A 17,206-nucleotide genomic window follows, 5' to 3' on the forward strand; every position below is an offset into this window, starting at 1 on the left:
AAAGGCTCAGATGGAGTGGTCATCTGGTCAGGATGAAGGATTCAAGGATGCCAAAACAACTCTTTTATGGAGAGTGTACTAAAGGAGAACGACCTCCACATAAACCAAAAAAGAGGTATAAGGACTTGCTGAAGGCTTCCTTAAGAGATGCTTGCATCTCTCCTGACACATGGGAATGCATAGCTATTGATCGTAGCGGGTGGAGAAGGATTGTGCACGAGGGGACAGCCACTTTTGAGAAATCTCGATTTGCACATGAGAAAGTAAGGAGGGATGTCAGGAAGGGCATCGCTGTTACACTTCCAGAAGGGAAGGATCTTCCTTTGATTCTGACATGCAATGTCTGTGCAAGACCCTGCCTCAGTAAAGCTGGACTCATGAGTCATCTTCGTAGTCATAAAACGAGACAGATGAGTGACAACCTGGCCACTGGTGGTGGTGTAACATACCATACTAATCATATCTGTCGGGCATGTGGAAGAGAGTGTAATTCGGCAGGAGGACTTAAACGACATGCAAAGGTACATGAAGCCCAGTTACAACTACAGCCGACTATTACCGGTAAAGGTTTTAGTTACCAATTCTGTACAAGACATTGTAGATCTTTAACTGGGCTAAAAAGTCACATTCGATCACAGCACCAGTAACAGTTAAGCTTCGTGCAATGGCCATACTCGATAACGAGGGGGAAGCCATAATGTATGTATGTATGTTTCGAAGCATGTATGCATGTATGTATGTATGTTTCGAAGCATGGTTGTGTCAGTAAAAAGCTTACTTCTTAACCATATGGTCTTGGGTTCAGTCCTACTGTGCATCTCCTTGGACAAGTGTCTTCTACTATTGCCACAGAGTGACCAAAGCCTTATGAGTGGATTTGGTTGACGGAAACTAAAAAAGCTCGTCATGTGTGTGTGTGTGTGTGTGTGTGTGTCTTTGTGTTTATGCTGTCTTTGTCCCCTATTACCTCCTGACAACCGTCGTTTCTTTGTTTACGCCCCCTATGACTTAGCGGTTCAGCATAAGACACTGATAGAATAAGTACCAAACTTTAAAAGGTAAGTACTGCGGTCGATCTGTTCGACTAACCCCTTCAAGATGGTGCTCGAGCATGACCGCAGTCCAATAACTAAAACAAATAAAAAAAAAAAAGATTGTTTTTTTTGCTAATAATATTATATGCGTGTGAGTGGGTTGAGACGGAGTAGTATTCTGGAATTTGGGTCATTATACCTTTGTATTCAACACTTAAGAATTAGAAAATACATCAGACGAAAATCAAAAGCAGCGTGAGAAAAAAAAAAGAAAAGACAAAAATCAAGTTGACTCGTCAAATATTTTATATTCGTCTTGGTTATTTGCTGAGAACGTTTTGTTTTGTTTTGTTTTGTTTTGTTTTCTTCTTGAATGCGATCACGTGTTTTTACATACTTCAACGGAAAAGGCAGTTTGCATTTGGTAACGAAATAAATAACGAATAAATAAATAAATTATAAACGAAGAAGAAATTGAAAGTCAGAGCCTGGTTTCCAGTACGACCCAGCAACTGCACCTATCTTTCCCGATCCTCCTCTCCTCTCACTGAAAAAAAGAATAATAGTTAGGTTCTCTGTGTTAACAAAAATAATTTCGCGCAAATCTTTTAGAAATAAGCAAACGTATAGGCGTAGGAGTGGCTGTGTGGTAAGTAGCTTGCTTACCAACCACATGGTTCCGGGTTCAGTCCCACTGCGTGGCACCTTGGGCAAGTGTCTTCTACTATAGCCTCGGGCCGACCAAAGCCTTGTGAGTGGATTTGGTAGACGGAAACTGAAAGAAGCCTGTCGTATATATGTATATATATATATGTGTGTGTGTGTTTGTGTGTCTGTGTTTGTCCCCCCAACATCGCTTGACAACCGATGCTGGTATGTTTACGTCCCCGTAACTTAACAGTTCGGCAAAAGAGACCGATAGAAAAAGTACTAGGCTTACAAAGAATAAGTCCTGGGGTCTGTTTGCTCGACTAAAGGCGGTGCTCCAGCATGGCCACAGTCAAATGACTGAAACAAGTAAAAGAGTAAAAGAGAGAGTAAACTTGTACATTTTTAGAACAATCAGAGAATGTAGAATCTGAAAATCAATCCCAGCATTATCATAGACAACCACATAGCAGCCATTTTGGAATGTCAAAATAGCTACCTTAAAATACATAGTGCTATCTCCGCTTCTAGAAAATTTAGAAACTTCAGTATGCTAATTCTATGAAGTCTTAATCAAGGGATCCAGTAAAAGCCTCAAAATAAGGACTCTTGTTTATAGATAAATAACAAAGCTAATGAAAATCATTGTCCTTATATTTGTTGCATTATATATATTGCAAGTCCTTTGAATTTATAGGTGTGGGTTCTTAAAACAAAAAAGCAACCGTGTTAGCTATCTGATGTAGATATTACAATAGATCTATTAGGTGTATATCTTTCAGAAATAGTACTTTTTATTGACCTTCATCATTACTGTTAATGCCCTTTTTCCGCACTACACTCCGTGGTATTTTCACTGTTACTTCCATATTAACGAAGATCTGTACAAACTAAGTTGTGTCAATTGCATGAACACCTCTGGGTTGTGCTATTAGCTCTATACAGGTATATATGACCAACTCAACCCTGATTTACAATGCGGATGGAACCTTTGTGTTGGCAGTTAGTATCTAACCATGATCATTCTGTTAAAAGCCATATTTTAATGAGTTGAACGGACATTGTCAACTCACAGTGTCTTGACACCAAACTCTACTTTGTATGTGGACACGTTCAACATACTTCTCCAAGGAACCAACTGAAGGAGACAATTTGCTGCATTCTACTATGTTTGCCAAACAGATCCCACCTTAGGTCAAGAATGATTTTTGTATGGCTAATCTTTGAGCTGTACATTAAGTATACAAAGCTGACCTCTGCATCCTTCAGCTTTTGTGCGAAGCCTAAGCTCTGTGTCAGTTTCATCACTGCTGAGGCAATGTTCTGGTCTAACTTATGTACAGCTAAAACAATTTGGTTTCGCCTACTGCAGAGAATCTTCTAACATTACTCAGTCAATGCGTAGAAAATCACTAACACTGCTGCATTGTCTCACAGCCAGCGCACTGTAGATTGGCTCAGTCTTCAGACTGGCATACATCACGGTGTGTTTTGCTGAACACGTCGTAGTATGCGACAGCCAGAAGCATGACACCTGTATCTGAAGTGAAGAAGACCATCCGTGCGTTGGAAAAGCACTGTCATGCAACTGCTGCTAAACAGATCATCAAAGTATCAGCTTCCTCTTCAAACTGCTTATTGTGGATGCTTTGTGAGTAGCCTAATGCTGATGTGATCACTAACTCTTGGTAGTTTCTGTTAGTTCTTTGAGTATTGCTGGTGCAAAAAACTCCGTTAAGGTGAAAAGCCGTTTTGATAGTAGTAGTAGTAGTAGTAGTAGTAGTAGTAGTAGTAGTAGTAGTAGTAGTAGTAGTAGTAGTAGTAGTAGTAGTAGTAGTAGTAACTGTAAACTGGCATAAAATGTAATATTTTTAAATAAGCCAAAAAATATTTTTGTAATGGTATTCACTTGAAAATAATTTCTAAAAAATTAAAATATTGTCTGTTTAAAGAAAGCTAAAATATAAATACTGTAAAAATAACTTGTATTTTTGAAATCACATACACTTAAAAATATTTTTCAAATGATTAAAATATTGTGTTTAATAGAAACATTTACTGTAAAAACAACTCGTATGTTTTCGTTGGCAAGTTAAAATCACTAAAACTTTCGCCCAGGTCGTGAAGTTTGCCTTCAAAATACAGAAGGCATTGATCATAATGTCTGTAATCGAAACGTTAGAATCTCTTCCCTTTCAGGGTTATGTTATTTTCGGAGTATTTTCCCATTATGCACCGTTTTGAGTACTTATAAATACCCTAAAAAAACCATATCTCAGGAATCCGTGGTCCAATTTATACGAAACTTGTTTTATTCCGTTTGTATTCACACTTCAGAGGTCCCTTAATTCACAGTATTTTCCCATTATGTGCCAGTATAGCTGTATTAAATGATAGACAAGAAAGCAATCAGAAAAGTTGAGTAGTATATAGATTGGCTTGATTCTAACTTTAGCACAGGTATAAATAAAAGACTCTTGTAACAGAATAATCCTTCTTTCCTCGGCAATATCAGAGATGTAACATCCTTCTTATTCTGTCTTTACAAATATAGCATCTCCCTCTCTCAAAATAGCCTCTCTCACTTTCTCTCTTTCTTGTTCTCTCTCTCTCTCTCTCTCTATATATATATATATATATATATATATATCGTGCCTCCATCGGCCACTAGAAAACTATTAACTTGTTATCGAAGACAAATCTCGACTGAGCCTTAATTCACTGTTACTATCTTCCCAGACAACTAATAGTACGCCTTCTACAACAACAATAACAACAACAACAATCAGCGATTCTCTAACAGACCAATTCATCGCAGTTGTAATAATTCATAACTGTTAATTAAATGCTATGTTAAATACGAACTATGCCTTCCGTCAATTTATTTCAAGAATCCTGAAATTACTATGTCGTCATTCGCTACCCACCTTCAAACTTATTACCTATTTCTTTATTGCCCACAAGGGGCTAAACACAGAGGGGACAAACAAGGACAGACATAGGTATTAAGTCGATTACATCGACCCCAGTGCGTAACTGGTACTTAATTAATCGACCCTGAAAAGATGAAAGGAAAAGTCGACCTCGGCGGAATTTGAACTCAGAACGTAACGGCAGAGGAAATACGGCTAAGCATTTCGCCCGGCGTGCTAACGTTTCTGCCAGCTCTCCGCCTACCTCCACCAAACTTATTACCAATGTATATTATCAATTACACGGTTACAATTGGTTACAAAATGCTTTATCTCTTAAGTTCAAATTGCAGCGTGGTCGAAGCCAAGAATTTAGTGTGAAATTCATGAGAAATGTCAGTTATCTGTACTTCCTCAATTAGAAATAGAAAACAGCGCGGGGTTTATTAATATTCAACGGATAAGCACGTGTTCGGTCATGTGATGACAATATTTTTGAAGTCACACACTAACTCACAAGATATAGAAAAGCTAACTTGTAAAGTAAGATAAATCAAAAATCAAAAAAAAAAAAGAAGATATAAATCATACAAAAGACAGTGAGATATTGAGAAAGAAAAAAAGTTGAATATCAACTGTTAACTCATAAAATGATTTCTTTTGGCTGATAGCAATAATTTTAAAGAAAAGAACTATTGTTTTCTTTGCATGTTTTGTTTTGTTTTCCTATGCCTGTTCACGTGATTCACAAGGAATAACGGAAAATATGTAAAAATGTTTTTTACATATAACGGTGAGATGGTAGCAGGTCCCGCTCAAGGCGCCGGCAACTCGAGCAGTCACCCGGGGTACCATGTGCAAGGAAGGAGTGACAAAGAAAATTCCCACGACATTCAGCTTCTACAAGCCGAAGTTCAGCCTGCCCGGGCGTCAGCAACTCTAAGGCCGGAGCTAAATGGTCGGGTTCAAATACTTTGGAGGTCAGCTTTGCTTTTTATCTTTTCGGATTTGATTCAGTTTAATCAACTGCCGATCTGTGCCAACAGGAAGTGAATGGATTTATATTGTGTAATAGAAACCAAAAATCTTCGGCCAACCGCTGAGGCACGTGATCTGAATACGCTGCTGTCGTGTCAATATTATCTAACTGCAAGGCAGCGAGCTGGCAGAATCGTTAGCACGCCGGGAAAAATGCTTTCGTCTGCCATTACGTTCTGAGTTCAAATTCCGCCGAGGTCGACTTTGCCTTTCACCGTTTCGGGGTCGATAAATTAAATACCAGTTACACACTGGGGTCGATATAATCGACTTAATCCGTTTGTCTGTCTTTATTTGTCCTTTCTGTGTTTAGCCCCTTGTGGGCAATAAAGAATTTAAACGTTCTGCGTTTAAATTCCACCGAGGTAAGCTGTGCCTTTCATCCTTTCAGGTTCGATAAATTAAGTATCAGTTGAGCACAGAGATCGATATAACCGACTTAACCTCTTACCGAAATTGCTGACCTTGTGTCAAATTTTAAAACCATTAATACTATTATTAAGGTGGCGAAGTGGCAGAATCAGTAGCATGTCGGGCAAGATGTTTAGCGGCATTTCGTTCGTCTTTACATTCTGAGTTCAAATTCCGACAAGGTTGACTTTGCCTTTCATCCTTTCAGAGTCGATAAAATAAGTACCCGTCGAGCACTGGGGTCGATGTAGACTATCCCGTTCCACCAAATGTTAGGCCTTGTGCCCTTGGTAGAAAAGATTATTATTAATATTAAGGTGGTGAGCTGGTAGAATCGTTAGCACTTCGGGCAAAACGCTTTGTCGGAATTCCGTCTGTCTTTACTTTCTGAGTCCAAATTCCACCGCTGTTAACTGTTCTTTTCATCCTTTAGGAGTCGAGAAAATAAGTACCAGTTGATCATTGGGGTCAATGTAATCGATTTACATCCCATCCCCGAAATTGTTGGCTTTTTGCCAAAATGTGAAACCAATATTATCTATTTGTAACACCCTATATCAACGGTTCTTAATCAGGGCGGCAGCACCCACTAGGGCGTTGTGAGCTCAAAATGGAGAAGCAAATGCCAAGAGAGCCACAAAGGAGTGGGTGCTGACTATTTAGAGACTATTTATTTCTCAGAAGCAAAATGAAATAAAATATCAAACCATCTACAATTCTTTTATTCCGGAGATGTACTTGTTTAGCAAGTGAGCTGATATGAGACCGTATGTTTAAGCTAAAGCTATTACAGAGTGACAGACATAGCCTGGCTCTCCGTCGGTAACGACAACGTGTGTTCCAGTCGATATGATCAACCGAACAACCAGCTCGTGAAATTAACGCACAAGTGGCTGAGTACTCCACAGACGCGCGTACCCTTTAACGTGGTTCTCAGGGAGATTCAGCGTGACACAGAGTATGACAAGGAAGGTTCTTTGAAATACAAGTACTATTAATTTTTGCCATCTGAGTGGACTGCAGCAACATGAAAGTGCCTTGCTCAAGGACACAACGCGCGGGAAGCGAACCTATGACACTACGATCGTGACCCGAATCCCCTAAACCACTAAACCACGCGCCTTGACAGTGAAAGCACAGACTGGCTATTCAAAAACACGTATAAAACGTATTACGTCTGCGCCTGTAATTCAAAAACAATCTTTGCACGGATTAACATATAAACAGGGCATTGCGTTATCCATAAGCAACAAAATCACTGATGGTGCACTGGAATCTATATAAATAAAAGTGAGAATGTCTGTCTGTCTCTGTGTATGTGTGCATCACTAAAACTCAAGAACTACCAAACCAATTTCATTCAAATTTTACATATGCCTTACTCGGGGTCAATGCAGCGTCATGGATGAACCAAAAACATGTTCAACTTCTTGCCTAATGCGAGCCGGGAGCAATCTCTTATCTCTTACACTACTTCAGTATTACGTGTCAAATGTGAAACAATAACATCTCTATTGTAATGTGAAATATTACTTTCACTTTTAATAATGAAACTATTAACAGTTTCACTTTGTATGTATGTACATATATATATATATATACATACATATATATATATATATATATATATATATATATATATATATATATATATATATATATATATATAAGTTCCGTTTCTATTACTTTCAATATGACATATTTGTGTATGTATATGTATGTATACGTATGCATATATATGTATGTATGTATGTATGTATGTATACATATATATGTGTGTGTGTGTGTATATTTGTGTCTGTGTTTGTTCCCCACCACCACCGCTTAGAAACCGATGTTGGTGTGTTTACGTCCCTAGCTTAGAGGTTAGGTAAAAGGGAGTAAAAGAGTAATATATATATATATATATATATATATATATACATACACACACACACAGATATATATATATATATATATATATATATATATATATATATATATATATATATATATATATATATTTGTCTGCATACATCAATGACTGATACATCTGGACACACATCGGGTGTTTCGGGTCTTTCAACATCATACACTCTCCTCCGGGTGACCCAGCTGGTGCTCATCAGACCCCAGCTTGTGTCCAGATGGCCAGCTAGCTACCCCATGGCTCTCCACTTTTGATCCACACCCTTCTGGAGACCCTCTCAGCTGCATCTGTGGTACTGCGGATTATCTTCCTCCTTCTCACTCCCTCGATGCTCAAACTGCTGACAGCTCTGGTCAGGGAACGGGATGCAAAACCCCTGCACCCAACCTCCACTGGGAGACACCTCGCTCTCCAACCAACCCACGTACTAGGAGAGCTTTCTCTCAAAAGCTTCTTCCAGGCAATCTTCCTATAGGACAGTCAGCTCCAGCAGCACCACTTGCTTGGTGGACTCAGACACAAGGACAATGTCTGGTCGCAGAATGGTGACCGCAATGTAGCCAGGGATCTTCAGCTGACGCTCAAGATCCACTAGTGGCTGCCAGTCTCTTGCAGATGTTAGGATGCCCACCGATGTTTTTTCTGGCAGGGGTTGGCTGTTCCCCCGGCTCTGACAAAAGCGATGGTTTTCTTGGAGGGTCGGAACCGCTTCGCCCACACGAGTCCCGCTCTGATGGCTTCAGCGATAGTGTTAACGACTTGGTCATGCTTCCAGGTACCGTCCTTCTCCAAGTGCCACCGTACAGCAGCTGAGAATGTGTTCCAGGGTACCTTGCTTGGAACACAACGCGCATGCCGGTGTCTCTGGTATGCCCCATGTGTGCAGATTTGATGGGTTTGGAAGCATTTAAAGAATTTAATGCGGTGAGGCTCAGCATTCCACAGCTCAGCCCAGGTCACTTTCCTCTCAACCGCATTCTTCCATCTTGTCCAAGGTCCGTTATATATATATATATATATATATATATATATATATATATATATATATATATATATATATATATATATATACATATACGAAAGAAGGTTTGAAAATACAATGCAATTTTAAAAGATGTTTATTTACTTTTCCGGTTTCACTCCTTAGAAAAATATTGTCAAAAGTAACATGTAAAAGTTTGGTTGTGTTAATTATTGGTTGTCACAAAATGCTACAATACATATATACAGTCTTTGGTAACAAGAACATGTTAAGGTCATAAAAAAGTTTAACAAGTTCATAAAAATATTGGGCACAAAATATTACAACATATATATACATTCTCAAGGCAATGTTAAAGATAGTTTCCAGATGGAATTATTAAAAAGTTCAGTGGAATATTGGTATACCTGGAAGGACTTGTCCCAAACTTTGGCATCGAGAGTTACACAAATGCCAGAACTGGGCGCCACTGCGTGGTGCCAAGGACTCCAAATTTGCCATCAAGATGTAGGACAAGATACTGTGATAGCCTGGGCTTCCGAGGCCCACAGCTCTTCAATATCCTCCCGAAGAACCTAAGAGACCTGCATGGGGTGGATGCAGATGTCTTTAAAATGAAACTGGATCTCTTCTTGTCAGGTATCCCAGATGAACCAACTTCACGGCAGGAGGTGCAGATGAGGGCAGCTGCATCGAACTCTCTCATGCACCAAATGGCAGTTGCTAAAAAGCATTCGTGAAGTAAAACCATGTAGCAACACCAAATGGCGGTGCCCCAGCATGGCCACAGCTCGTGAGCTGAAACTAGAATCAATCAATCATACCGTGGACCAGGTCAGTTTGAACTTACCTACTACCATAATGTAAACCTTTTTGAACTCATAATATTCTGTGCGTGTATACCAATATTCCACTGAACTTTTTAATAATTCCTTCTGGAAACTATATTTAACTCGCACTCTATTGTAGCTATTTCTATTTTTCTTGTTGCTATCTTCATCGTTTTTTTCATAACGTCGGTTGTTAGTTCCACAGGCGGCATTAATTTCAGTGTATTTCCGTCTCTTTCCAGTAACTTCTCGCATTCCTTCATTTTTCGTGATTCAACCTTTATTTCACGTACTTCCTGTGTTTCCGCGTCTATCCCTTTTTCAGCTGCAGCCGCATAACTGTGGCCACCTGCTGGCGTTTTCTCCATTTTTCCCCACAATGGGAAAAAAAACAACAATTCAAAATAACAACAATTTTAACATGACTTACGTCTAACACAACAAAAACAACTCAAACCGCCTGCAAAAACCAACGCCCGCCAAGGCAACGCCAACATCCTCTCAACGATTAGCCAGAAATGATTTTTAAAATGAGAATATCTGAAATGAACTCGACTGCTCTCACAAACGAGAATCCGACCGTTCTCAAAAATTAAGCAAAAAAAAAAAAAATAGGAAAAACAATCCAGAATCTTTGTCCGGTACCGGATTGATCCCAAAATCTAATTAGTTCATGCCAGTCATGAGATCAAACATCCCTGAAAGTTTCATCCAAATCTATCCAGTGGTTCTTGAGATATCTTGTCTACGGACAAACAAGCAAACAAACAAACACGACTGAAAACAATACCTCCGCCTTAACGAAGGCGGAGGTAATAAACCACAACACTAAATTAGCTTTTTTTTTTATTAAAATAATCATTTTCCGGTTTAAAAGAATTTTTTTACAAATCATGAAGATGGGCGTTTATAAAACGCAGTGGGTACTTTCTTCTCAACCAACTTTCACTATTCTTTCAATTCTGTCACTCCAGATCAGTGGCAAACTGTCAGTGTCATCCCTCTGTTCAAAAAAGGTGACCGCACATCGCCTGTCAACTATCGCCCTGTCAGTCTTACTAGCTGCATCGCCAAACTGATGGAATCCTGTGTCAGAGAAACCCTCTGGAACTTCTGGAAATCTCACAGCCTCATCCAACCGTCACAATTTGGATTTATTCCTAACTCTAGCTGCTGTAATCAACTCATCGAGTTTCTTGAGGACATTACTCGAATCACTGATGGCGGCTCCTGGGCAGATGTTGTTTACCTGGACTTTGCTAAGGATTTTAATTCTGTGCCACACAAAAGACTTATAGTGAAACTCTCTGCAATGGGTGTAAGAGATGATCTCTATAACTTGTTGAAGTCCATTATCGGCTGAAAAGAGGTTGTCACAGTTCTAGGACAGCACTTTTCACCCTATGAGATGACATCTGGTATAGCACAGGGATCTGTTCTTGGCCCCCTTTTATTTGTTGCATATATTAATGATATAGATGCCAACTTAAAGAATGCCACAGTGCTGAAATATGCAGATGACATCAAGCTGTACCTCGAAATAAAGAGGACAGATCCTGTATACTATAGATCTTTATTGCAATCAGACCTGGACACAATGCAACAATGGATCATGGACTGGCAACTTATGCTGGCTGTGGACAAATGTACCACCATGCATTTTGGGAGGGAAAAACCCAGCATCTACTTACTCCCTCCACAACACTAATCTCAAAAAGTCTTCTTGTGAACGTGACCTGAGCATTATTGTTGACAGCGATTTGCATTGGACAAAACACACTGCTAAAATTGCCAAGGCTGAGGGTGTCTTAGCATCACTTACCAAGTCCTTTGTGAGCCACTCTCCGGTTATCTGAGGCTTTATATAGCTATGGTGCGGCCTCACCGGTCTGGAACCCCTATCTTGCCCAGGATATTAATCGTCTGGAAACCGTTCAGCGAAGTGCAGCCAAAAGAATACCCTCCATCAGGCATTTGCATATTCTGAACACCTTACTTCTCTGAAACTCCAACATCTGGCAACTGACTTGGCAGACACCCATAAAATTACTAACCATCTTACTAACAATAACTCTGAGCACCTTTTCAAACTCCAGTTGTCTAACACCCGTGGACATGTTTACAAAGTAAGAAAATAGCACAGCTCCCATGACTTTCGGAAACATTTTTTCACGCTAAGAGTTGCCAACATCAGTTGTTAGCTGTTGGAGCATTGCATCCTTTAAAACTTCCATGCTTCCTGAGATTCGCCAACACTACACATGCAAGCATGTATCTGACTCATACACTGTTCACTTTCCAGGCATTTGTTCATTACTGCATATGCTTTACATGCACTTTTGACAAGTTGTAGTGCACCTGAACACTGTATACAATAATTTCATTATTATTATTATGATCAAAAACAAATTGTTTCTCTCAATATTTGCTATTCCTTATGACATAAATTTTCACATCATTTCAACAAGACATTTTGCATTACAATTGAAGACAACCAGACTTAGGGGTTTTAATAAGATTTATTAATTAAACATAACATATTTCACAAAAAAAAAACAATTTTATACATTCTTATCTTATGATTTAAATTTAATCATTTGCAAAAACTCTTCTCTTTTCTTCTTGAAGTGGTTTTTTTGCATTTTGTTTTAAATTTTTATAAAAATATTCTTATAATTGAAGGAAGAAAAAGGTGGTCCTTAAACTTTGGGAATCAAAGACATAAAAAATTAACTTGAGAAGGTAAAAATTATGTGAAAATAATTATTTGATTGACAGCAACTTGAAAAATATCTATGTTAATGCATTTTTATTTTTTTTATTTATGATATGTTTTGTAAAATAAACGAAAATTTTTATTTTAGTAATGCCTTTTTTGAGGATGTGTGTGTGTGTGTGTGTGTGTGTGGCATGGCTGAATGATAAAGCTATTTACTCTGCAATCATGAAGTCCAGGATTTAGTTATATTTAGCTAAACATACTGTCACACATGAAATATATATATATATCTCATCATCATCATCATCATTTAGCGTCCGTTCTCCATGCTAGCATGGGTTATAAAACAAAACTATTCTTTATAACCTAGATCTGTAATATGTAGGAATCAAACAGAAACAAGAAATGATCTTATAGTTTGAAATGTTAAGCAACATTACAGATTTGCTATGTTCTCAAAGAGTTTGGACAAACGTTGGCTCAACAGCATATTCCCAGATACTTTCAGTTTCCCAGAAAAGAAGGCCTGAAAAAATAATGAATGAATGAATGAATGAAACAAACAAGCTAACAAACAAACAAAAGAAAGAAAAAAGAAAGAAATGAAAATAAGGAAGAAAGGAGGAAAGACAAAAGGAAGGAAAGAGAGAGAAAAAAAAAAGAAAGACCATAGTTATCTACAATAAATTGTAAAATGGCTGGTAAACAATAATCTATCAAACTCTCTCATTTGTTGATAACTTAATTTCAAGGTCAAGAAGAAGAACTGTTTTAATTCTTCTATGGTTGGAAAGAATCCAACAATTTGGCTTTCTTTGGTTCTTTCCAGTTCTGATACAAGATTGAGAGACTGAAGAAGAGAGAGAGGCTGATAGAGACTGCTGCTGCTGCATAACTCCATGTCAGCCCCAATCCAGTAAACCTATGATTAAAGACATTCTAGATATGATCATTACCATCATTTAGCGTCCGTTTTCTATGCTGGCATGGGTTAGACGGTTTGACTGGAACTCGTACTGGTTTGGTTTCTATGGCTGGATGCCCTTCCTAACATCAATCATTCTAAGAGTGTAGTGAGTGCCTTTTATATGTCACCAGCACAGGTGGCTTGTACATGTGACTGGTACAAGTGCCTTTTAAATATTTTTCTAGATACAGTGTGTAGCACATCATTATCCAATGTGCCTCTTTTTAAAGTGGTACAGATGGTTTGAGAGAGATTTGCTATTTGGCTGCTATTTCTTAAACACCAAGCAATCACGTAGAGGAATCTTCATTAGCTTATAATTATAACATATAACAGATGCAAGTATGGCTGTGTGGTAAGAGGTTTGCTTTCCAACCACATGGTTTCAGATTCAGTTCCACTGCATGGTACCTTGGGCAAGTGTCTTCTAAATACTACAGCCTTGGGCCAACAAAAGCCTTGTGAGTGGATTTGGTAGATGGAAACTGAAAGAAGCCCATCACATATATACACATATATAAAAGGTGTAGGTAGAAACTCCATAAGATGCATTCAGTGTAAGCTTTGGACACAAACGGTGCAGCAACATCAGAGGAAGGTTAAGAGGGAAACTAGCTTTTGTATGTGGAAGATGCACAGGAACAATAAACACTGAAAATGCACAGAAAATAGACTCCATCAACTGCCAGGGAAGCAAGCTAGAGGTAGTAAATAGCATCTATTATCTAGGTGACCAAGTTAGTAATGGAGGTGGATGCTCCAAGAGCATAGCTGTGAGAATGATATTAAGCTGGGCAAAGTTCAGAGCTCCTACTCCTGCTGAAAACAAAGGGCCTCTCTCTCAGAGTGAAAGGCAGATTGTTCAATGCCTGTGTGCAAACAGCTATGCTGCATGGCAGTGAAACATGAGCTATGACAACTGAGGACATGTGTAGGCTTGAGAGAAATGAAGCCAGTATGCTTCACTGGATGTGCAATGTCAGTGTACATGTTTGACACAGTGTAAGTATCTTGAGAGAAAAGTTAGGCATAAGAGGAATCAGATATGGTGTGCAAGAAAGATGACTGCACTAGTATGGTCATGTGATGCATATTTACAAGGACAGATGTATAAAGAAGTGCTGATCTCTAACTGTCGAGGGAACCTGAGGTAGAGGTAGACCCAGGAAGACATGAGACAATGTGGTGATGCATGATCTTCAAACTTTGAGCCTCACAGAGGCAATAACTAGTGACCAAGACCTTTGGTGATGTGCTGTGCTTGAGAGGACCCGTCAAGCCAAGTGCACCCAAGCTGGTGGCACGTAGAGAACATCTTTTGAACACTGGGCTTCACAGAGGCAAAGTGGATGAGTTCCATTCAAGCATTGATGGAGGCAAAATGGCTGAGTTTCTTTCGAGTGTTGGGCCTCATGGAGGCAAAGTAGCTGAGTTCTTTTTGAGTGCTGGGCCTCACGGAGACAATGACCAAGACCTTTGGCATTCTGTTGTGCTTGAGAAGACCCAGCAAGCTGAGCAAAATCACAGTTTTGGCAGATATTGGTGTCATGCAAATTGGCAACTGTGCCAGTGACACGTAAATGCACCCTAGTGTCAAGCAAATGGCATCTCGGAGTAGTTGGCATTAGGAAGGGCATTCAGCTGTAGAAAACCATGCCAAATCAAACTGGAGTCTGGTGTAGTTTTCCAGCATGCCAGTCCAGTCAAACAATCCAACCCATTCCAGCATGGACAACAGACGTTAAATGTGTGTATGCCTTTGTGTTTGTCCTCCACCACCGCTTGACAACCAGTGCTGGGGTGTTTACATTCCAATAACTTAGCAGTTCAGCAAAAGAGACTGATAGAATAAGTACCAGGCTTATAAAAAAAAATAAGTACCGGGATCAATTCATTTGAGTAAAAATTCTTCAAGGTGATGCCACAGCATGGCCACAGTCTAATGACTGAAACAAGTAAAAGATGAAAGATAAAAGAGATAAGTGTAATAGAAGCACTGTGAGCTGGCATTATGACATAGGAATGAGAACCACAAATATCATCCTCTATGTTATCCTACAGCACAACACTGTCTCCTCAATTTTTAATTACAACCCAACTATTGCCAACAAAGAAACTAAGTCTAACAGCCAAATCACTATGCAAGCCATAGATCTATTCCATTGTCTCGACCACGGTCGAACAATGATGATGATGATAGATCTATTTCATCAGAACTGGCCTGAAACTCTTTGTTAAAGACACTTATTCTCTTCAATGCAATGATCCCAGTCAACTGATAAATCCAGTATATTCATTGCAGAAAATTAAGAAATACAGAATATGCAGATGTAAATTACAAATTATCATGAACATCATCATCAACATTTAATGTGCATTTTTCATGCTGGCAGAGATTGGACAGGAATTGGCAAGGCCAGGGGCCACACCAAGTTCAATAATCTGTTTTGACTTGGTTTCTGTAGCTGGATGCCCTTCCTAATGCCAACCACTCTACAAAGTGTACTTGATGCTTTTTATGTGGCATCATCACCAGTACTTTTTATGTGGTACCAGCACCAGTGCTTTTATGTAACACCCATACCAGTCCTTTTTCCATGTCACCAGCACCAGTGCTTTTTATGTGGAACCGGTGCCAGCATCCACATCAATGCTTTTTATGTAGCACCTTCATCTTAGGATCTCAATTCTATTATGATAATGTATATATGATGGGTATAATGGAGAGAGGGGAGAAGTATTCTAAAATCTTGGTTAACATACGAGGGGTTGTTGGAAAGTTCCTGGCTTTAAGGGCATTGCAAAAAGCCTGGTTGGAGACCAAACCTTCTGAGTTCTTTTACAGGGCTTAGAAAAATGAATGACCACTGGGATAAGTGTGTGAATCTGAAAAGGGAATATGTTTAATAAAATGATAATTAACTGATCCTCCTGTATTTTCATTTACCCAAAGCCAGGAACTTGTAGTTGTGGACATGGCTGTGTGGTAAGAAGTTTGCTTCTCAACCACATGGTTCCAGGTTCAGTACCACTGTGTGGTACTTTGGGTGAGTGTCTTCTATATATATATATATATATATATATATATAATCTGTACTCACCTTTTGTGGATTAATCTCTCGCCGAAACAGCTGAAGTAAGACATCATCATCTGTTACCAGAGTACACTGAGCTTTCTTGTCTTTAGGGGCACCATGGTATATACCTCCTCCACTAGGTGTCAGGTCTAATGCTGAAATGATAAAGCGTGATGGCAATGATTTGAGTATCTTCATAGTATTGGTTATAATATTGATTTCAAATTTTAGCACAAAGCCAGCAGTTTGTGGGGAGGGATTAAATTGGTTAAATCAATCCCAATACTCAACTGATACTTATTTTATTGACCTCAAAAGGATGAAAGGCAAAATCAACCCTGGTAAAATTTGAACTCACAATATAAAGATGGCCAAAATACCACTAAGTATTTCACTTGGCATGCTAACAATTCTGTCAGCTTGCTGCTTTAAGACGGACAAAACACTGTATTCCCAGTGTTTTATAAGTCTTGGAGGTATGTGTCTGTGTCTGAGAATAGGATTGACTTCCTCATCTGGACATCAGGTCAGAATCAGTCTTGGTTTTCCACTTTTCTTTCAGGAATTATTGAGGCACTTAAACTAAATGCAAACAGGCTGAGGTCAGGCCACATCAGAATAGTAACTAACCAATATTAGATGAGTTTATTCTAAATCTCTAATATGCCCAACATATCAG

At 39.0% G+C, this 17,206-nt stretch overlaps 1 protein-coding gene across 4 annotated transcripts in view; it reads right to left on the bottom strand.

The window, feature by feature from the left end:
- Positions 1-1,395: 1,395 nt before the first annotated feature.
- The window catches only part of LOC115209823 (peroxisomal multifunctional enzyme type 2), a 73,965-nt gene continuing 58,154 nt past the window's right edge, over positions 1,396-17,206 (bottom strand). For 2 of the 4 annotated variants that reach the window (XM_036501353.1, XM_036501351.1), the window contains 3 exons: positions 16,552-16,682; positions 12,827-13,009; positions 12,272-12,773 (listed from right to left, as the gene is read on the bottom strand). In XM_036501353.1, coding sequence (XP_036357246.1) covers positions 12,920-13,009; positions 16,552-16,682 — 221 coding nt within the window. In that variant the 3' untranslated portion in view covers positions 12,272-12,773; positions 12,827-12,919. Of the gene's footprint in view, positions 1,582-12,271; positions 12,774-12,826; positions 13,010-16,550; positions 16,683-17,206 lie in introns of those variants that run through there. The other 2 variants (XM_036501352.1, XM_036501354.1) reach the window with 2 other exon arrangements.

The sequence above is a fragment of the Octopus sinensis genome, linkage group LG3, assembly GCF_006345805.1.
Source record: "Octopus sinensis linkage group LG3, ASM634580v1, whole genome shotgun sequence".
Taxonomy (NCBI): domain Eukaryota; kingdom Metazoa; phylum Mollusca; class Cephalopoda; order Octopoda; family Octopodidae; genus Octopus; species Octopus sinensis.